The 23,615-nt window shown below is 41.0% G+C and overlaps 1 protein-coding gene across 2 annotated transcripts in view; it reads right to left on the bottom strand.

The window, feature by feature from the left end:
- Nucleotides 1-23,615, bottom strand: part of SPOCK1 (SPARC (osteonectin), cwcv and kazal like domains proteoglycan 1) — a 487,880-nt gene that overhangs the window by 283,011 nt on the left and 181,254 nt on the right. For both annotated transcript variants that reach the window (XM_065555045.1, XM_065555046.1), the window contains exon 3: nt 17,034-17,079. In XM_065555045.1, coding sequence (XP_065411117.1) covers nt 17,034-17,079 — 46 coding nt within the window. The remainder of the gene's footprint in view (nt 1-17,033; nt 17,080-23,615) is intronic.

Here is a 23,615-nt window from a genome sequence, read left to right as displayed (position 1 = left end):
TGGGTAAATAAGAGCAAAAATCACCCAGTCTCCACATTCAAATTCCCATTTTCATGCACTTCTGTAGGTTTGCAAGCCTTTGAAAATTAAGCCTGCGCTGCACACTTACTGAAAAGAGTTACGAGTATTATGCTCACGTAAAATTCACAGTGGGAAATAAAACACTTGACTTGTATTTCATATGCTTGGTGTCTAAAAACATCTTTGCACAATGATTTGCAGTCATTCCCATTACTGCTTAAATTAAAATGGATTGTACTGTACTACCGCAGCACCTTGGGAACATCAGAATAGTTAAAGGGCTGTTGGTGTTTTTATGATAGACTCGCTTTCCATGGCTTTACTTGGATATTTCAGAGTGCTTCAGCCTGAAACCTAAAAGACTTGTCAGCCCAAACGTGTTTTTTTTTTTTTTTAAACCCTGACTGTTTATATCTGGTTAGGAAGAATGAAGAAGAAAAGCCTCAAATTTGGGTGTTTCTGGATGCTTTCTTGCCATGCTCTAGCAAGACAAAGATTTAATTCCCGAAAATGAACATTTTCAGCAACTGTCACTAATAATTGAAATTGTGGGCCAGATTGGTTTTAGCCTTCATATTGGAGTCTGGTTTTGAAGTTTTTGTTGTTGAAGAATTGCCACTTTGAGGTCTGTTATTGAGTGACCAGACAGATTGAAGTGAAGTGTTCTCCTACTGGTTTTTGAGTATTATGATTCCTGTCAGATTTGCGTCCATTTATTCTTTTGCGTAGAGACTGTCTGGTTTGGCCAATGTACATGATGGCAGAGGGGCATTGCTGGCACATGATGGCATATATCACATTGGTAGATGTGCAGGTGAACGAGCCCCTGATGGTGTGGCTGATGTGGATAGGTTCTATGATGATGTCCTTTCAATAGATATGAGGACAGAGTTGGCACTGGGGTTTGTAGCAGGGTTTGGTTCCTGGGTTGGTGTTTTTGTTGTGTGGTGTGTAGTTATAGACTCCAACGTGAAGCTGCAGAACTGGAATTAATTTGCAAACTGGATACCATCAGATTAGGCCTGAATAAGGACTGGGAGTGGTTGGGTCATTACAAAACCTAAACTTAATTTCCCCAATACTAAGTTCTCCCTACTGTTACCCACACCTTCTTGTCAACTGTCTGTAATGGGCCACTCTCTTACCACTTCAAAAGTTATTTCTCCTCCCTTGGTATCCTGCTGTTAATTGATTTATCTCGTTAGAGTGACTTAACACTTGGGAAAGCAACCCACATCCTTTCATGTATTTATACCTGCGCCTGTATCTTTTACTTCATACATCTGATGAAGTGAGAACAGTCACAGAAAGCAAGTTTTAGATTCAAAACATTTGTATCGAAAATCTGATTCTAAGAGTTATGTTCTTCCAATCAGAGAATGAAAACATAACGTGACTTACTGTCCATATCCCAATGTCCAAATACTCACAGCAATGTAGAAAGTTTGTATAAAATATGCCAAATTATCCTGAACAAGCAGTATCTTTGTGGAACTCATGTTCTGTTTCTAGACAATTTGCAAACAGGCAAAAGGGCAAAATTTGATTAATTGACTGGTCTCTGCAAATAGTACATTCAGCTGTAACGTTCACCTTGGTAGTTATAAGAATGTTCCTGGTACCCACAGAATACCTTCCTATGAGGTGCATTTAGAGCTGAATGACCTCTCTGTGATTTTGGGCACTCTCGTAACTAATCAGTGTGATGGCCTCACTTCAAGACTTGGTGGTAATTCAGGGCAATCTGCAATGTCTATGTATTACAATGATCATAACTGGGTCTGTGGATGAGGGGAAAGCAGTAGATGTGATAGATCTTGACTTTAGCAAAGCTTTTCATACAGTCTCCCACAATATTCTTGCCAGCAAGTTAAAGAAGTATGGGCTAGATGAATGGACTATAAGGTGGATAGAAAGTTGGCTAGGTTGTCGGGCTCAATGGGTAGTGATCGATGGCTCAATGTCTAGTTGGCAGCCGGTATCAAGCGGAGTGTCCCAGGGGTCAGTCCTGGGGCCGGTTTTGTTCAACATCTTTATCAGTAATCTGGATAATCGGATGAATTGCACCCTCAGCAAGTTTGCAGATGGCACTAAGCTGGGGAGAGGTAGATACACTGGAGGGTATGGATAGGGTCCAGAGTGACCTAGAAAAATTAGAGGATTGGGCCAAAAGAATTGGGCTGTATTAGTAGGAGCATTGCCAGCAGATCAAGAGAAGTGATTATTCCCTTCTATTTGGCACTGGTGAGGCTGCACCTGGAGTACTGCGTCCAGTTTTGGCCCCCCCACTACAGAAGGGATGTGAACAAATTGGAGAGAGTCCAGTGGAGGGTAACGAAAATGATCAGGGGGCTGGGACACGACATACGAGGAGAGGCTGAGGGAACTGGGGTTATTTAGTCTGCAGAAGAGAAGAATGAGGGGGAATTTGATAGCAGCCTTCAACTACCTGAAGGGGGGTTCCAAAGAGGATGGATCTCGGCTGTTCTCAGTGGTGGCAGATGACAGAACAAGGAGTAATGGTCTCAAGTTGCAGTGTGGGAGGTCTAGGTTGGATATTAGGAAAAACTTTTTCACTAGGAGGGTGCTGAAGCACTGGAATGGGTTACCTAGGGAGGTGGTGGAATCTCTATCCTCAGAGGTTTTTAAGGCCCGGCTTGACAAAGCCCTGGCTGGGATGATTTAGTTGGGGATTGGTCCTGCTTTGGGCAGGGGGTTGGACTAGATGACCTCCTGAGGTCTCTTCCAACCCTGATATTCTATGATTCTATGAATTAAGACTTAAAGGCTTGGTTCTTCAGAGCAAAGACACATATGCTCTTAGAGGCTACAATATATGTATTTTTTTTTTTTCAGTGTTTAAAAGGGCATCTCCACACATGCACGAAGGTGTCATATTAGAATAATTACACAAGCGTTTATTTATATTGCATTTTTAAAAAGCATTGAAATGTGCAATCAGTCCTAGGATTGTTTATCTGTGCATTCATTTATCATGGAGTTATGATTATCTGATGTTGAGGATCTGATGGAGGTAAAGTGAATTACCAGCTCAGCTCATAAATTAAAGCTGCCCAGAGAGAGCTTCAACTTACACTGTAGATTTTATTCTGCCTTCTTGCTCCTTGGCAACAGAGAACACAAGTAAGTCCTTCACTGTGGACAGTACATCCTATCCTGAACTCATTCCCCTCGTATAACTGCCAAGGTGCTTGAGGGATGGATGCCCAGTTCTCAGTGGAAGAAGGCAATTTTCACATAAATTACAGAATACAATAGTATTACTTATCAGCCTCACTTGGGTAAGTTATATCAAATTCTAAGGTAGGTGTCACTTAACTGGGAGCAGAATAGGGACAGGCATATCGGTGCTCTTCAGATTGATCTCCCTCCCATCCACCCCCATAACACAACGAATGGAACGCTCGCTCATTGAGTTGAACGGCATTTTGAAAACAAGCTGCTCGGCCGTAATTGACAAGAGGGAGATGTGAAACAAATGAAAGGCAAGATGCACTGCTCTGGCATAACCAGAATGGGGAGAAACATAAAATGATCAGTGTAGGGATTGAACTTTACCTACCAAACGGACATTATATGACCCAGGTATATGAATGATTATAACAGGAGCAGAAAGAACCCTGTTGATCAAATGTCAGTGGAAAAAATGTCAGAAAATGCAAAGGGGGATGAGGTGTTGTGTATATGATCTCTTCTTGGCAGAATCTGGGAATCTGCACTATAGAACGTCCCTGCTCCTGAAGAATTTATTGTTACTCTTAATGCATTCTGAAAGGGTGCCTTCGATTTACACTTTTAATTTTTGATTTGTGAGAACTGCAAAGGTTATTAACACACACACACACACACACACACACAAAACAGGTAACATTTCTTCTCCGATGGACACAACGCAATCTGATGTGAAAATAATTTTTTTTAAAGTGCCCTTATTACAAATTACTGCAACAATTTTTTTAGATTATAATAATCCATCAATATCTACTATAAAATGACTGAAGGCTTCAAAGCTGATAGCTAACAGATCAGAGGAGAAATAACATGGTTTTATGCAATGGTATTGAAATATACATTCATGGAAATCTGTTTTATCAGATGGAATAATAATAGACGGAACAATAGCAATGATTCAGTTAGTGTTTTGGAGACCTGAATGTTTAGACTTCTGGTAGAAGGATGTTTAATTCATAAATATATGTGTAATATAGCATCCACAGATTTTTTTTTTACTGACTAAGTTAGAAGAGAATAGTTGTCTTAACCCTCACCTAATCCTTTAGACTAAGCAGAGAATAGGACCCCAACTCCACACAGCCCCCATCACGTTGAAGAAGATATAAGATCCAGGTTCTCAGGGTGGCATTTATTTCCAGTGACACTGAATTAAAAAGTGAGCCATTAGAAGCCAAAGGAGAAGAGGTAGTCAGGATGCAGTGCACCAAATTCAGCCACTCCCATCTGAAGTCTATGCAGTTGTATGACTAACTGAGAGCATAAATTTATTCCAAAGTTCTGGACATCACTCCCATCAAACATGACCCTGAATGGAAATTGGCATAGCTTGCAGCCAAAGTGGTGTGCCAGAGGAAAAACTTGTTTCGGATGTGCTGTAAATGGGAAACAGAGCATAGAATATTTCTACTGAAGTTATTATTATTATTATTATTTTATTATTTATTATTAAGTCATTAATGTTTCTATTTGTTTATATTCCCATCCTTCAACTAGGAACCAATTTGTTTGGAGTACCTCCTTCAGCATCCCTCAAGTTATTTCACCATGAAATGGAATAGTCTCCATTAATTAGAACACTGGGATTATACAGAGTTACTAACTCACAACTCAACAGAATATTATTCAAACAGTGTGCAAATTACTTGTCTGATTGGCTAATGATCTCAAAACTCATCATATTACAGTAATTATCTATCACTGTGGTATCTGGGTATCTAAACCTGAGACTTTGCCCTTGGTATGTCTAGCCTTAGTTAAATCTTACCATAATTAGAAGCAAGCTGAGTTTAAGTAATATTTTGAGGTCAATAGTAGAGCAATTAAGGGCCATAGCACCTACAGCAGGGGGCTCTAAAAGCACACCTGCAGGCCCTTTTATTAAATGTACTTCATTCTTTTAGATTTGGGGCATGTCTTTTTTTTCCAGAAAAAAACTGATTACACTATTTGAGCTCCTATACATTGTACAGGACTGAAACCATCGGAAATACAGAGCTCTACATTCTTATGGAGCCCAAATTCTGTTTCCACTAAAGTCAATAAGGTTTCTCAAATCCTCAAGATCAGTCTCACATGTAGTATGCACTTCCCTTTAAAAGTGCATGAATGTTAGTTGCATATTCAATGAGATCAGCGATATTAAAAGAAAACCAGTAACATTACTGACAAAACTAACAAGAGTGCGTGCTCTCTCTCTGCCCCTCATCCTTCCAAAGTACAGATAAAATTCTAGACAGAGCAGCCTATTGATCATCATCTTAATTTAAGAGCATTAGCCACAGTTATCATCACAGAGAGGGAACCTGTCTTCATCACTTTTGATGTAATATTTAATTATAAAGTTGGTTGCAAAGGGATTTTAATATTACTCTAGTAACACATGAAGACAACTATATATGTTTTCTCTCTCAGCCCATGGCATGTGAGCTAGGTGCTCAGAATATATTTGATGTTGTTTATTCCCTCTGCAGTATTTTGGCTATTGTTCTCTGTTGATTCACTTGGCATGTTTTAAAACAGTGCTGATTTACTGATGATTTACACACACAACACATACACATTTTTCCTATTAATAGACCTCTAAAAGTAATATAACAGTCAAAAACTAAATTGCAATATAAGTTATTCAATCAAAATCTGCCAGGTGAGACAAAGTAATAGAAAAGGCTTCTTATAAAACTAACATATTTATGTGCAGAGAGATAGGTATGGCACTGAACAACTCTTGAAAATGGATTTATTCAGGCTCCTTTGAAAGCACATCTTAACCAGGGCTAAGAGAAAATTGCAGGTTCAAAAATAATTGTAGATTCCATGATTTTCAGCCTGCATAACCATTCTCTTATTATCTTTTTTTTTTTTGAATGCTCATTAATTCTAGGCTACCTTCTTTTCTCCAGTGCTGCGGGAAGCCATATCTGGAGTTGGAATTCAGCACTCGGAACTGGAAAGAAGCAGATACAATTCACTGCAGATGAAGAGGAGGCATACAGATATGTATTTGTAGGCACAAGAGTCTAGCGGCACATATTCACCTCTGTGGGGCTGCTGGACTGTGAAACACCTGGGCTATGCAGTGTTCCTTCCTCTGAACTGAGGCTATATTGCCAGTTCAGTCTTCCCTGACTGCATGGGGGAGCTCTTGGGAATGATGAAGGGGCTGTGCCTGAAAGCAGGAGTAACACTACAGTCTGCACAAGTGTATCTGAGGTCAGAGGGCTGGATCCTATCCCTTTGATCCACACACAGAGGAAGACCTCTACATATGGATCACAGAAGGTTATCTTTGTGGTAAAATCCATACTTCCCCCGCATCTCACAGAACAGTCTGTGGGCTTGTGAATCAAAGAGGTCAAGGAGAATGGGCACGCTGGGGTATGCACATAGTGACCCATTGTGCCTATAAAGATTGAAGAAGAAGGACACAAGAAGTTCTAGGCCATATTTTTCTATCAGGTCTCCCGCAGGTGAGTGGGTGGGGAGGGAGAACCCCAGAACTGCTGCTGGCTGCAGGAGTCCTGACAGCATGATTTCACCGGAACTGCAAGCCTGGGTGTAGTATGAACAGGGCCCCGACTGGCAAAGGGGACTCGGGAGTGCTACAGAACCAGATTGCTACCGCTCAAACAGCAGGCCCTCAGCACGTAACACTGGCTTCTCAGCATGCTCACTCCAGATTTCTTTCCTAGGATTCGACCTGCCACACGGGGCAATTAGGCCCTGCATGTGGCCCATGGCATTGCTAATTATTTAAAACCACATCCAAGGCCCTGCAAAGGAGTGTAACCAACTCTCAAAGGTTGGTGAAGGAATCCACCTGGATCAGAAATACCTTCTTCCAGGCTTCTCTCAGGACATCTGGGCAACAGGAGCATAGCTGCTGAGGAAGGAGAAGTGGTCTCAGAGGCAGTTTGGGGCATGGGGGGAGGGGGAACCCAGACTGCTGTCTCTGGTTTTAGGGCCCAAGACAAAGATTACAATAGCAGGGTGCAATGGGATTCTCCTCACCCATGAGGGGGGAAAACTAACTACTGATGGTGGCAGCTGACTCCTTTGTCTCAGGTCAGAAGAATGGGGCAGGATGGAAAATGTAGTTCAACTGGGCAACCCTCTCAACTCACTGAAATTAATGAGCGCTTTGCCCGAGTAAAAAATTGAAAAGTTGGGTCTTAAACCTAACATGAGAGAGATCCGATAATTCTTTAAATCCTTGGACTCCTGCACCCATAGTTCTGGAAAACACAGCATATCACTAAGTATAAGCAGAGTTTTCCCCACTTATTGTGCCCTTCTACTGGCTTGTTATTAGGAATAGTCATGATGATTCAATAGCCCCCAACATTTTGAATTCAAAGCATATGTATTTTCAGCACAAAAGTGAATCCCATTATTTCCATGGTTTCTATCCTTTCGGTGACGATGCCTTAAAAAATGCCATATGGCATACAAATTGCACACCATTTCAAATTGTTTCAACAACTTTAAGCCTATCAAAAATTATCTGTCATTGGTGCATATTACCAGAAAAATTAATAACATCTGCTGCCTATCTAGGAATTTAGCATAGCTATTAAGAATAGAAGTGGCTCTCAGCAGACATTATAAAGAAAGCTGCCTGGGATTTATTTTGTTTGTTTTTTATTTAACAGCTTTCACTCATAATATTGAATAAACCCTTAATGAGTTAATTTACTGGCATATGCAATTAGTTGTCCATTATTATACACATTTAATTGTTATACTGAAACCTTTTAAATGAGAGTATTATGCTATTTTCCTTTATATTCTCCCCCCCTTACATGCAGCCTACTGGAAAAGCATGTTAAGCGAGATCTGTCAACTGCTTAAGAACTTTCCAATGACCTTGTCAAAAAGAAAGTCTTGATTTATTTTTTTAAAATCCTGACTAAACCTTCCCCTTACGCTCTCTTGCTTCCTACCATCTGCATCTCTGACAGAATCATGTTCAATAATAACGGCGACCAATCATTTTTAGGCTCCGGGCTCTCCATGTTTTTACAGTTCCAACAGCTTGTCACAGTATGGCGCAGTTGGTAGCTCTCTGACCTTTGAACTGGCTTCCAGTAGGCTCATGACTAATACAGTAAACTGAGCAGGTAGAAGAGCTAAAAATGAATGCTGATCATTGAGGTACACTATTAGATGGTGTTGAACTGTCACCAGAGTGGCCTTCCTTTAGATGGCAAGTGAACCAAAGCTACTTGGCATCCATCTCTAAGGTCTGTCTAGTAGGCATTAAAGATGCTGTGTCCCTTTTTATGTAATATAATGAATTGCTCATTCATTGTTAGGGAAAGAAAACAGTTATTTTTTTCTGCATTACAAGCAATTAGAAGACACACACAAAAGATGACGACAAAAAATAACTTCACTAAATACATGAATCAGCTTAACTAATCCAATACCTTTAAAAAAAAAAAAGAGTAAAGTGCCCCGGCCTTCATTAAAACACACACACACACACACACACACACACACAACGGAGCTATGCTGTTTTACACCAGCTGAGAATTTGACTCAGGCTAACGTCTGTGTGTAAGCTGTTGCTGCTCCATATGCCTTTGTAGGGCCAAGCCCGCAGAAGTACGGAACCCTAAACTCCTGTCCCACCCAAGTCTCAAATGGATTTCAAAGTCAACCTTGTGCTCACCTCAAGATAAAGACACTGAAACTGCAACTTAGTTAAGAATCCTTGTTGGTGATATACAAGCTAGCCAGTCTCAAAATGATAACGATGCCTAATGAGCCAATTCAGCTCCTTCTAAGTCTATGGCAAAACTCCCACTGACTTCAGGGAGATCAGGCTGGGATTCCTAATCAGGGAATCTGATAGGCTATCTGAACCCAAAGGTCTGAGAATTCTCCAGCCCCCGCCGCCCCCAACCCCCCCGGGAATACAAAATAATAGCTTTTCTGACTCCAAAATTACAGTAGATTTAGACCTGCCCAGGGGAGCAGGAGAGCTTGTTAACACTGGAATGCTAACATGAACTTCATGGAATTTAATTTCATGGGGAAAATCTAAAAGAAAGAGAATTTTTTAAAATAAATGCTATTGCTTTTACTAGCAGCCCTCAGAACTTTAAAATAAATCCTTCTCACTGTTCCTTTTCCCTTGTTTGGAAACTGCCAGACAAGACGAGTGTGGTGGATTATGTGCACACGTACAGAGAGCACATTCCTTTCTTTTTATCTCAACACTTACTCTTCAAATAATATTTTTATCTTTCACCAAGGTTTAATCTTGTCAATATCACAGTCTTACATTTTAAGTTAGTGTTTTTTACCTTTCTCTTTTCCTCGTCTTTGGAGAAATGACATATGAAAAGGCCTGTGTCTACAGATTCATACACTATACAGCGGATCATCTAGGCATTTTTAGGTTTAAAATTGAACTACAGCTTCCACAGGTGAATGTCTCATCCCCAAGCCATGGGGAGAAATTACAGCCTTGGAGTAAATGTGCATGTAATTGATCTAAGGCTAAGCATTGCCTAGTTGATAGAGAACTGGACTGAGACTCAGGACACCCGGATCCTACTCCTGGCTTGGCCACTGGCCTGCTGGCTGACCTTAGGCAAGTCACTTCACACCTCTCTGTCTCAGTTTCCCCAAATATAAAGTGGGGATAATGATGCTTACTTCCTTTGAAAGGTTCCGATTGAAAAGAACTAGGTTTTATTATAAATCCTATTTGGGTTTTTTTGTAAGAAACCCACATAACAAGATACTGTTCTTTATTTTGGTAGTTCTTTCTAGAAGAATTCTGCCAATGTACAGAGGGCCAGTGAAAACCTATTGCACCATTTAAGCACTCCAGATAAGGCTTACCTGAGTCTAAAGAGGTGCATAGCACTCTGAACTAGGGTAAAGTTCACCCTTACAGTGCATGGTTCAGTTACTCCTCCTTCTAAAGACAGACCTTTGCATATTCTAGGAAGAGAGGTTATACCATGCAAGAGAAATTACCTCTTCCCTTGCTAAACAGACAGGAGTCTGTAACAGATGTGTTTGTTTGAATCACTTCAAGGCATCCTGGTGTAATTTAAGATTCTCTCAGATCATTCATATTTTTTGCCCACAGCCAGAAATCCAACTAACACTGTGCATAAGATACTTGTACAGAAGACAGTTCAGAATTCTGCAATGCTTTACTAGGATGTGCATTTTTGTTTTTCTTCTTTGAGAAGCACAGAGGTTCACAAGGGATTTAAGAGCACAAGTCCCATTCAAAGTTTTATGCTTCTAAATCCCTTATGAGGTTTTTTGAAAAAAACTCCCACAACACTCTTAATGGGCTTTTATTACAGATTCACAGCTTGATAAAAAGCATCATCTGCCCCTTTCATTCCACACTGAAGTACCCTTTCCACATGGATATAGGAACTCCAAAGAGAGAGAGCCGGCTGGGAAACAGGCTTCCTGACCAATGAGACTTTCTGAGATTTCAAAAATTTCCCCATTCCACATTGGGACAAAACAGAAACATCTGAAGTTTTTGAGAGAGACACCCCAGAACAGCAAATGGCCTGGCTCATCAGGGCATTCCCCTGGGAAGTAGGAGAATGGAAGAACTCCCAGGTGAGTGCCATAATCACCAGGTTATTGGCTGTACTGGGGGGTCTCTCTCAAAAACTTCATGTTTCTTTTTTGTCCCAATATGGAACGGGAAAGTTTTTGAAATCTCAGAAAGTCTCACGGCTCGGGAAACCTGTTTCTCTCTGTGGAGTTTCTTCTTTATTCCTGGTGTGGAAAACAAATGACAGCCAAAGTTCAAGTTTGAAACATGCATACAGTTTCAGTAGGGTAACCAGATGTCCTGATTTTATAGGGACAGTCCCGATATGTGAGGCTTTTTCTTATATAGAAGCCTATTACCCCCCACCCCGTCTCGATTTTTCACACTTGCTGTCTGGTCACCCCACGTTTCATTCCCTGCATCCCTTTCTTTAGCATCTCACTCATTCAGTCCACCCTTTCATTCACCAATCTTTTCTCCTTCTTTCATCTCCACTGAGTCACTCTTCCTCCTCATTCATTCTGTAACTCACATTTATTATTGTATCTACTCTAACTTTCTCTCCCTCTGTTCCACACATTCCTGCCCTCATTGACACTCACAGAGGAAGAGAGAGTGAAAAGAGAAACAAGGAGACGACCAGCAGCCCCAGGATTCTCTGGGGTAAAAGAGATCAAGCTGGAGGCCAGTAGCTCCCCATCATGTGTGGCTTCACAAGTCCATAAAGTCAGGGTTCTCCCTAAGATCTCATGTTGACAGCACAGGGGCCAGATTCTGTTCTCAGTTACTCTATTGAGTTTTAAAATCAGTGAAGATGCCTTGCCCCCGAGCTGAGAACAGAATTTTGCCCCCAAGCTTTTGTGCAAGGCACACATGCAATTTCTTGCCTGTGGTGTTTTTATGTTGGGTACACTCTGCATATCATTACATACCATGAACACTGCACATCAATTTTAGCAGTTGAGTTAATTGTTCTTTTCTCCTTTGCTAATCAACTGGGCAAAACTGGTTACACAAATTACAACAGGGCTCTAGGATCTGCACCAGCTTCTAGTGCATTTCCAGGTACAATTTAAGGTGTTAGTTTAAACAATAAGCATTCCAGCTACTATCCATTGGCTTAATCACAGGGACACTGGAGGCAGATCTTTCTCAGTGAGAGGCCTATCATTTTTGCCTTGGTTCATGAGAGCTGTACTTGTTTGACCATCAGATCAAGGCTCATTTATTTTCCCAGGTATTTTTTGTGGGAGAGGCATGAATAGCTGGCTACATGACGGAGTATGTGTATTTACATATTGGAGATTGGTGAGAATTGGTTTTGTTCTTATAATATCTGTACAGGCACTCAGAACACAGGATGGGTGTGTTTTTCAATAAATATGTTAAATTGAAAGGGATGTGAATACTTCACCCCACTCTGACTATTGAAAACCTAACTGAAAAATGTTAGATAAAAATGAGGCGTCTACGTCTATTTTCCTCTTCTGAGAGAGACCTTAATGACACTCTCAAAGATAATAACTTACAGGCATTCTAAAGTGTATTGTATTTTTGTATTTATTGACTCAGGATGCCTGTAAGTTGCTCATCATTTTTCTTGTCCTGTCCTTAGGAAAATAGAACACTTCTGTTAATTGTCTGAGAATCCATTTTGTGATATAACTTACCAATTTATGAGGTCCTATTGCTGAATTGCTCAATCATTAATTTAAAGCATGGATACTAATAATAAGTCAGAATACAATAGCCACACTTGGGAGTCTTTGGAAAAGATGTGCAAAGTCACTCCAAAAGCCCTGCAAAGGGAACAATGCAGTCACAGGAGGGAGCAGCGAGATTAGAAGTTTGAAAGCAAACCAATTACAAACTCAAAGCAGGGAAAGTGACATAATTAAAATTCTAAGAACGCAAGAAGATCAGCATCTCAGGAAAGGCAAGATAATAAAAAGTTTCAAATAATGCTGAGTAGGAACAGAAGCATGTGGAATATTTATTTAAAGTCAAGTTATATGTAAATACAGAATTTAAAAGAAAACAAATTGATGGCCGTTTTTTTTTTTTGTTTTTTTTTTTACAAATTGAGTTTAACTATGTGTCCAACAATGTGTCTGTATAGTCTGCTCACACAAATACCATTATTGTCTGGGAAATCACAATGATTACACATCCATCTGACTACCTATCCATCTAACTAATGGGAGTTAAATTCACCTCTGCAACGAGGGCTGCACAAGGTTTACTCACCACTTAAATCCTACTTAAGTCCTCAAAATAGGGCTTAGCTGGTGTAACGGATTGTACTGAATCTTCGGCACGGGGTGAATTTCATCAGTATTGTAGTGACTGTGTGTATAATTTGACATTTCTAAAAATGTGGCCCTAAGATTGCATCTGGAAAGCAAGAGATGATAAATTCTAGGACACACAAGCAGGAGAGAGACATTTTTAAAGACGTGATGATTCGGGAGGTTCTATAACTTAGGAGATATGTAATGAAACAATACTAGTCAGAGAATCCTGCATCACATGGCCAGGAAAACCTGGCCTCTGGAACAGGTTAATGATTTGTCTGAGATTTCATAGCTGAAACACATTGGCCCTGATTCTCCTATTGGGCGGCTTGGTGCACAACAGTTGAAGGTTTACATTGCACTGTACACTGGAAAAATGTGCAGCTGACAGAAAAACAGAGATGCCCTCTCTGCAATAGACATCAGTACATGCTACCCACAGAACAGGCGATAGCTGGGTCCAGGTAAACATAAAAGGAAGTGTCTGTTGGGGAAACTTAGTTGCTCCCCGTATTTCCCCAGAAAAGGCACATTTCAAAAAGGCTCAAGAACATAATGAAAAGCAACTGCAAGTAGCTCCACTCTATGCCCTTTTGAGGTACAGGAACGATTAGTGTCTCAGTGCCAGAGTCTTTTATATAATGGCAGGTCACCAAGATGCTGCCTTTCTGAATATGAGGTTCAGTGGATATATAATGATTACCAAGATAAAATGGAGTCTTCTGATCTTAACGACACAGTGATGGCCTATTATCAATTTGCATTACTTTCATGACTGCCTTTTAGACAAATGGATTGTTATGGTTTCTTTGTTTCCACTGCCCTTTACTGAACTGACACCAACTGTCAAGCACAGAACACCTAACAATATCATGGCTTTTTAGTGTGTCCACTGACATTCTGCTATGATTCCCCAGGACAAATGTCTTCCACTACCAGGCCTACTCCCTGAAGAGTGCATTTCCGTCTCCAAATGTCAACGTGTCAGCTGTGAGAACATTCTGTAGGTCATCGCTACTCCACATACCCATCTAGCAAGACATATAGGTTTCTTTTCCTGTTGCTTCTAGTCTATCATGCTGGCCATGTTACACAGAAAACTCTGTTTCTCTTTTCCTATCCCAGGATGCATGCCCTGGTGCACTGGGCTCCTTAGATTGCTGACCCGCTTGCTTAATGTTACCAGGTTTCTATGGGCAGGGACCAGGGTCGGTTGCACAGTATCTTTTGTGACAGGCCTGTCTGATTCCGATTGCCCATATCCAGTGCCGCTGTGCACTAGTTGGCTCCTTCAATCCTTGCTGAATGCTGACCTATTTCAGTGCATAGCAGGGAGGACAGTCTTATGTAGGTCGCATCCTTCCTTTTCAGAACATTTTCTTTACCCCTGCCAGCTTCCTTACACTCAGGAGGACAATCAGATTTTAAACAATCCTTGCGGTGCCAGTATGATTCAGTTACTAATACTCACCTTTGGGTTATGGGTCATGTTTTCAAGCCCAAACCAAGATATTTTTGCACATAATCACTGTTGAAAGCTGCAGTGCAGAGTACTAAGGGATGGTGAACTGATAGAGGTTCCTGCGGTCAAGTAAGACACTATACTAAGGTATGGTTGTGCACGTAAATATTTTGATACATAACCCGTTTTTCACCGTATCGGATATTACATATTGAAATATCAGATGTGAATAAAATTTGGCAGGAAACAGAAATTCCATTTCTTCAGCTTGCATGTTGTATTAATGCTGCTTTCTCTTGGTAAGCGGAATGCGAGCAGCATGTTTTCTCAATTGAACACTAGAATTCAGTCAGTCATCCTAAGGTCTCCTTGTTTGTGCTTTTGTATTATTGCAACATAGGCATTTTCTCTCATTTGGCTGCTATTTTAGGGCTTGTCTACATGTTGAAATTTAGTGGCATAATTATACCAGGATGCCTCCTATGTGGACAGACTTATTCCAGAATAGAAGTATGCACACGGGGAGTTACACCAGCACGGCTCTAGTGGTGTCTGTGACAATTTGTTCTGTCTGTATCACTTCTGAATTGTGGATAATTTTATGAAACTGTATTGGATATGGATCCACATGAATTAACAGGGCTGTGTAAAGTCCATACCAGGTCAAAGACAATGGGGAGCGATTAGCACTCAATGTCATCTATTCCAAGTACAACACCTTGGGACAATGGCTTTGTTGTAGCTGGGAGAGGACACTTCCTACCCTTATCTGAAGCGAGGGAAATCTGAGAGCCATGGAAAAATACCAAAAGACTGAACAAAAGAAGCAGGTGACCCTAGCAGGAGTCTATAAAGGGATTCACGAGAAGGGGCGTTTGGGAGGGGAACATCTTGCACCAGAATAACATGAGGGGGTTGCTGCAGAGGTGACACAGGCAAAGGGGTGGAGGACCCTGGCCTGCCTGACCTACAGAACACAGATGATCTCCCAAAGGAAGGGTGAGCTAGTGAGGGTCATTAATTTTAAGATGTTTCATTGTTCTGTATAAAATGTACTCTCACATGCTTTTGCATGATTAAATATGAGCATAAAGATGTTACTGGGCAACGTGTGTGTTGACTGCTTCACAACTACTGTGTGCCCCTGGGAGACTGAAACTGTAAGCCAGAAGCTTCACAGATGTTGGGTGGAGTTCTGGGAGAGGGATGCATTTAAATATGGGGGAGTCTGAAGGGTAAGTGTTGCACCCAGAGGGGCTAGGCGGATGGACAGTGGGTTACAACACTTGGAAGGGGGGGGACAGATAGAAAGTGTGCACCCTGAGAGTGTGCCTAGGGACCCCAAGATTGGGGCAGTGCCTGGACGCCATTCAGGCCCCAGGAGCTTGAAACACCATAGGAGGCTGGAATTCCCCCCACAGTAGTCCCAGTGAGGGGCCAGAAAAGGGCACTCGCCAGGATCTGTGATAGTGTTATTACATCGATATCAATATGCTGCTACATTTCCCCAATTAGACCAGGTCTACACTACGGAGTTCAGTAGACACTTATGTCGACCTAACTCTAAGTGTCTACACTACAGCATTGCTCCCACCGATGCAAGTCCCCCACTACGCCGACCAAATAACCCCACCTCCACGAGAGGCGTAGCGCTTAGGCTCGATGTGATTAGGGCGACACAGCGTCTGTACAGACAATGCATTACTTACATCACCTGTCAGCTCTGTACCCTGTCTGGTGCTGGGAGCCTGGGCTCTCAGCTAGCTGGGAACTGGGGGTTCCACGGGGAGCTGAAAGCCAGGATTCAGGTCCAACACCCACCCTTTTAAGTTGGTGCAAGCGCTCCTGGTGAGGACTGGTGACCTGGTGACCTCTGACAAAAGGAGGTTGACTTAAGTGTAGACCAGGCCTTAGACAAGAACTCATAGATGGTGGGAATATTGCCATGACTTAACTGACTAAGGCAAAGAAAGTGCAAATTGTTTTAGGAGTCATAGCTAGTACCAGTGTCTGAGTCAGCCGCAGATATACAACAGCATCTTCCCTTGGGAACCAATTCTGCAGTCCATTCTCAGACTTAAAATGCCACTGAATGCAAGTAATAGGCACTTGAGTGTTAGACAATAAAAACAATTTAAGTTGCAAAAACACCCATTTAACTCAGTTTTCAACAACTGTTAATGTATGTTAAGTAATTCATTTCAGATGGCATTGTTAGATCTTGACTACCAGTTATAGTGTATCTTTCTAAGTATACACATTACCACCAAATGCAAACAGGAATGGAAGAGCATTGAAAAAATACAGTTGTAAAATACAAGGCTAAGTCAAATCCTCAGCTTTAAGGTATCCCAAACTTTGAATAAATCTGAAGCGGGATCTAATTTTGCAGCACAGCCCACCTCTGACAGAGAAAAAGAGAGAGAAAGAGGTATATGTGTACATCATGAAATATTTTTACCTTGATCAAATGGTTTGTTTGGGTTCCAGTTTCTGAAATAATCATCCTAAATGGGGGGGAAAAATAGGAAATTTAGAGAAAATGTAAGCAGTCTTTTTCTACAGTTTTACAAACAATACCTGCCTTCTCACTGCTCCCTGAGAATAAAATAAAAATTAAACAGATAAAACCATTAGCACAGTACATCATAAGATACAGACTGAACACCGTTGGGAAAATGAAAATTAAGAAAAGCTTACAGGATTCAGCATTTCACTTTAATGCCCTCTGCCAAAAATGTTTTTCCAAATCTGGATTTTCAGCAAATAACTTCTGTAATCTCCAGAACATTTCCTAGCATCTTACAATGCCATGTGACAACTTATGGCAATAATGTAGATAGTATGTTGTTTGGGGAATGCAGGATGTGCCAAATCAGGCTTCTCCAATTACCCTACACCAGTGTAAATCCAGAATAATTCCACTGATCTGCTCCAGATTTACTGTAGGGTAGTACATCACAATTTGACCTTAAACTCTGCACTTCAGAGCAAACACCTAGTAGCAATGATGTAATTGAACTATTTTTGTCCATGTTTCCATTATGATAGGAGTTTGTAATTCAGCTGTAAAAACGTTATTCTGCAATGTGATTTACGGCTTTGTTTTGTATTTTATGTAACTCAGATTCTCACAAATTACAGCAGAAAACATAGGAAATAACTTATCAGAAGCCACTAGGGTATCTGGCCAACAAATACCCTGTTGTTGTTTTTTTTAAAGTGTATACAAACCTTCTAGCAGACAGCACAGAAAACCCCTTTCATGCATCTGCCCAAAGTGAATTTTATACTCCTAGCAAATGTTTATATGTTGGGTAAATTTATATCGCTCCAGCAGGCCATCAGCTTATGCCCTGAAGTATGTAGATTCAAACAAAAGCCCCTTTATTTGGTTTCGGTATATTCCATATACCTCTCACATAGCCTTCTTGAACGGAAGTGATCAAAACTGAACAAAGGATTTGAGGTGAGGATGCACCATGGATTTATATAATGCTATTATAATTGTTTGCATATTATTCTTTGTGCCTTTCTCACCCTTTGCACCTCGTAAGGAATGCAACCTGCTGCATGCTGGCCTCACTCTATGACCTGGCATTGAGTGGTTGTAGGCCTATAGCCTCCTCTGGGGGTACCTTGCACCCTTAGAGGAGGATGGATGGGGGCCTCCTGTGCTCAGTAAGCACTGGGGATGCAATTCTGCCTGGCTCTTACATTGACTATATCATTGGAGAGTGGAATAGGGCTTCCTGTGCCATCCCATTTGGGTAAGCAACTCTGGCCCAAAGCCTGTAAAGACCAAGGACAGTTATGATACCCAGTAGCAGCTTCAGCAAAGATGATTATTTATAATTTATTTTATAGGCATCAAAAGCGTTCTAGGCTTTTTCTTCAAAAGGACAGGATCTGGCACCAAGAATGAAGACTCAGCCTTGCCTTTGAATTCCTTAGCTTTGTTATGCTGAAAATTTTATTTTCATACAATGTTTTGTAATTGATTATGCTTTGCTGCTGGATTTACCAAGCATTAATCACTTTTGATTAATGAGACTTTTTTAAACCGAGTCCTTTCTTCTGGTAGCAGAATATTCTTTTTCCTACTTACAATTTTCTAAGTGTTCATTTTGCTGCCTTTTTTTTAAAGCAACAGAAACAGTTTAATAATTCATAGCCCACGAAAGATTTCTTATGCTGCTGGCATATGGAACCAGTTCTGAAATCAGGAGTGGAGGATAAACCTGATGTACAAAATGCAAATGTACAGGCACTTGAGAAGGGTTTTAGCTTAACTTCAGTGTTACATGAACATTTCACTGCAAACACACCTTGTGCTTAATAAGGTGCAAAATATAGAATTTTTTAAACCTATGTCTAGTCCATCTTCCAATCCTATTTGTCTTTCTTTTTTAAAAAAAAAGAGCAAAAAAAAAAAAGCTGAAATAATTTTATTTTAGAACATTCATGACAAGACTTCATGCCAAAATACCATAGGAAAATACACAACAAAAAATAAGAAAAAAACTATAAAAGAGAACAAAACCTTTGAGTTTTGTTGGTGTGTTTTTTGTTTTGTTTTTAATAAAAGCTTTAATGACTTATAAAAGAGTAAAGATTAGTACATGCAGCTTCAGAGAGACAACTGCTCAACTGTGAAGCAAAGCAATACAAAACAAAAGAAAACGTAACACTACAGTTTCAATCTGAGGGCATTCATTTCTGGCCGAGCCAGGAGCTGATTGGTATATTAAGGGTGAAATTACCCATTCATTTCTGTACAGAAGGCCCAGAAAAAAGTTTGTCACATTTAAGTCCTACCTAAGATGATGATTTAAGTGACGCATTGACTTTGTGTTGATTCTCTGCAGAGGGTTGAAATTCACTCTAAACTAATTTGATATATGATTTTTGAAACCATATTTTTAGAACTACATAACGCTCTTAATATCTCTCACTGTAAATGGGTCTTTCAAATTGCTGCCTGATTACTGCTATTTCCTACAATGAAGTCCAGTACATTGATATTAGGCCATTTAATGCCTCTCTATGTAAAGAGACATCAAAATGTGCAGAAATGTAGGTGATAGTTCTCTATGGCAAGTTGTGGCACTGTCTGCCATTGAAGGCGATAAAATAAAAATATAACTGGAAATAAGATTGGCTAAAAAATTAATTCTAAACACACAAAAAATGAATCAAAAGATCAGAACTGCTGCACAGAAACGCATTCAGTTTCACAGCTTTTTTTAAAACCAGGATCGGTAGTAACATATGTGGATAGGTCTTCCAGTGTGTGAGAATCCATTTCTGCACAACTGTACAGTACCAGTGGAGTTTTTAATGAGATCTACACTTCTCCACAGGACTAGAAAAGCCTGATCAAGCCCTGCCCATGATTCCATGCAGCTGTGTAACCTGCAGAAGCTTGTAATAGGTTTAACAGTGCATTACAGATGTTCATTATTTTTATCCCTAAACACCCTCTCTGTGGCTGAATGGAATATAGGGCTAGTGTGACTGCCACCATCTCGGTGAACATCAGGGGCTTAACAGGTGATCTCCAGAAAGTGCAAGTCTCTATATCTTACACTAAAAAGCTGAGCTCCATAGCTGGCTTGCCACCCCTGAGGTGCTTGGGCGAGCAGCCCGAATACATACCCAGGTGGACTGGCAGGACTGTACTTGGGGTATCTAGCCACCAGTATGGGAGTGTCCACACTGCTATTCTTAGGCACTAGAATGTAGACATACCCTCAAAATGAAGAGGGACCAGAGCTGGAGGAAGTATCCATTGCACCCTTTTAAGGGATCCCGTCTCTCACTCCTGCTTCTGCTCCCCCAGGATTCCTAAACACAATCTGGTGGGATATCCAGAATCCTGCCAGGGACTGCCACTGAAACAAAGGGCCATTCTTTCCATTATCTTCCTTTTGTCCCTATCTCCACTGCCTGCTCGTCCCTCTTCTTCACCCCTAGCTAGGCATTGGCAGGGGCATTCAGAGCAGCGGGAAGAGTCTCCTTGTCCTCAGTGCAGGTGGCTAGTACCATAGTGCTCCTGGTGACCAACAGGTATAATTCAAGGAAATACTGTTGCCCAGGACCGCCCAAAGGGGGGGGCAAGTGGGGCAATTTGCCCCAGGCCCCACAGGGGCCCCCACGAGAATATAGTATTCTATAGTATTGCAACTTTTTGTTATGGAAGGGGCCCCCGAAATTGCTTTGCCCCGGGCCCTCTGAATCCTCTGGGCAGCCCTGCTGTTGCCAAGTCTTTGAAGCCCTGGTGGATGGCTGAGATTCCAGTAGTGATGTAGGAATACATAACAAGAATGCCAAACGCGCGGTCATGCCCACTCCATAACACTTTGCAGCCTTGCTTACACTACCTTTTGCTGCATCTTTTCAAAGAAGCAATCGGATGCACCTTACTATGGGTATGGCCCTTAGGTATGTCTACACTGCAATTAAAAACCTGCGGCTGGCCCTCATGCCAGCTGACTCGGGCTCACAGGGCTCGGGCTAAAGGAGCTGTTTAATGGTTGTGTAGGTGTTCAGACTTGGGATGGAGCCCAGGGTCTAGGACCCTGAGAGGTGGGAGGGTCCCAGAACTGCAAATAAACAGCCCTTTGAGCCCAAGCTCTGAGCCTGAGACAGCTGGCCCAGGCCAGCTGCAGGTATCTAACTGCAGTGTAGACATCCCCTTAGACTACCACGTGGAAATGTGTTCTGCCTGCCAGCATGTGTGCAACAGTGGATAGATCTGCTTCCCTTTTCTGTGATGGTCAGGGCAGAATTCAGCTTGAAGTTGGCAATACAGCAGATAGGAAAATGGATACATTTCCATGGAAAGTTTCATGGAATTTTTTCCCCTCCGTTTTTCATCAATATTTCTTGACCTTCTCTACTGAGCAGATAGACAAGGTATCAGCTTCCTGTTTCTTCACTGATTTTTAATTTATTCTTCTTGTAAAGGGACTGATCTGGTCAAGAGACTGCTCACTGCAACAAAAATAAGTCTAGACACAAGCTGGAAACTCGCCTGCTTTATTTAACTACATCACAACGGAGTGTGGGAGAGGAGACCAGGAACTCCCACTAACTAATCGGGAAGTAAAGGATGTGGCAAACATGGCTCAATTCCATAATATTCGGAGTCACCCAGTTAAACTTATCCTAACCGCTTTACTACAATTATATTAAACAACAATTTAAAAATAATTATAATATAAGCCTATTACAAACTGGATGAAACAATTACAAAAAAGTCAAAATTTTCTGTTTTTAAAACAGCATTTTCTAAATATATCTCAGCACTTCTGAGAGGAGTCATGATTTTAAAAAATAATATGTCATTTACTCTTTATATGAATAATTCAGCATGAAAACACAGGTAATGACTGAATCAGGCTTGAACTGTAATTAATGAGTAAAGAAAGCAATAACCATACCATTCATATGCATTTGATAAATTGAATCTACTGGATGTATAATTGGGGGGGAAGTAACCTGGGAGCTAAAACACATTAATAACGGAGATTGACAGTTTAGAATATAATATACATTGTATTGTTACAAATTCTATTATTCATTCTGTGGCTATTTACAATTTAAAAGTGAAAAACCTACCTCAACTTCCTGCGTACGTAAGCATTATAAATGAGAAAAAATAAATAAATAAAAGAATGAAATCAAACAATACAAAATAATATTAACATTTTCCACTTTGCCCTCCTTCTCCCTCCCAAGCAAATTTTAAAAGTATAATCACTAGGTTCAGGAGACCTTAACCTTAAAATGACATCTGTATATTTTACTTTTTTGACAAGCTACTAGCATCCTTTGCCAGTCAGAATTTTGTTATTTTGTCAGCTGGCCTAGTGACAATTTGCAAACAAGTTATTTGCCCCAAAAAAGACTGGAAACCCAAGGAACCATTTCCTTTTGGCTGAAAAAACAAAGGCATGGGTTGTTTCCCCACCCCCCCACCCCCACCACCACCACCACCCCGCACCATAGCTAATAGATTTTTTTTAAAAACTGTTTTGATTCAACCCCCTAACAATTTAAAATATATTTGACAATTGATAGATTCAATAGTAAAAGCAAAACTGAACATGTTTCCATTGTTTAATGAGAACAGAATCCTACAACAGATGGTTTTTTTCTACAGCAATATTTTTGCAAGGCGACAATTCCTTCCCCAAAGTCTGTGCTCATATTCGCCTTCACCACATTAAAAGTATCCTGCCATGCATGGAATTCTCACTAATAGGAGTTTTGCCTACGGATCTATGGCAGGATAGGACACTAAGTCAATCCTTTAAGTACATTAGAGTAAAATTCAACTTAGTTCAAAGGGCCTGCCCAAGGGCCTGGGCATCACTAAGATCCTGTAATAAGATTTTCAGTGGACCTCAAATGGTACATTGGATCTTGTGCAGGATCTCTGCACAGGGACTTATCTGACCAGTTAGTGAGTCCATATTCCATTATATGAAAGTGTCATACAGCGACTCACAGTACTTTATCGGTATATTAACGCAGTAAAACCAGATTGTCACCCTTACTCACATTGAGGTACTCACTGTGGGCATGTCTTCACTACCCGCCGGATCGGCGGGTAGCAATCGATCTATTGGGGATCAACTTATCGCGTCAAGTGAAGACGCGATAAAATCGATCCCTGATCGCTCTGCCATCGACTCCGGAAATCCACCGCGGCAAGAGGCGGAAGCGGAATCGACGGCGGAGCGGCAGCGGTCGACTCGCTGACGTCCTCACAGCCAGGTAAGTCGACCTAAAATACGCAACTTCAGCTACGCTATTCACGTACTTATGAAGTTGCATATCTTAGGTTGCCCCCCCGTAGTGTAGACCTAGCCTGTGGGTAGTCCCATTAATTTCCGTGGCATTACTTGTACAGTAAGGTACCAGTCAATGTGAATAAGGCCATCAGAACTGGACCTTGAGTTACAGTTCCTGTTTATGATGTTTGAGGTCAACATCTAACAGCAGCAGGATAATTGAGAGCCCAATAAATCACTAA

Source organism: Chrysemys picta, chromosome 8 (genome assembly GCF_011386835.1).
Source record: "Chrysemys picta bellii isolate R12L10 chromosome 8, ASM1138683v2, whole genome shotgun sequence".
Lineage (NCBI taxonomy): Eukaryota > Metazoa > Chordata > Testudines > Emydidae > Chrysemys > Chrysemys picta.
The sequence above is the reverse complement of the archived record's forward strand: the minus strand, read 5'-3'. Positions and strand labels throughout refer to the sequence as shown.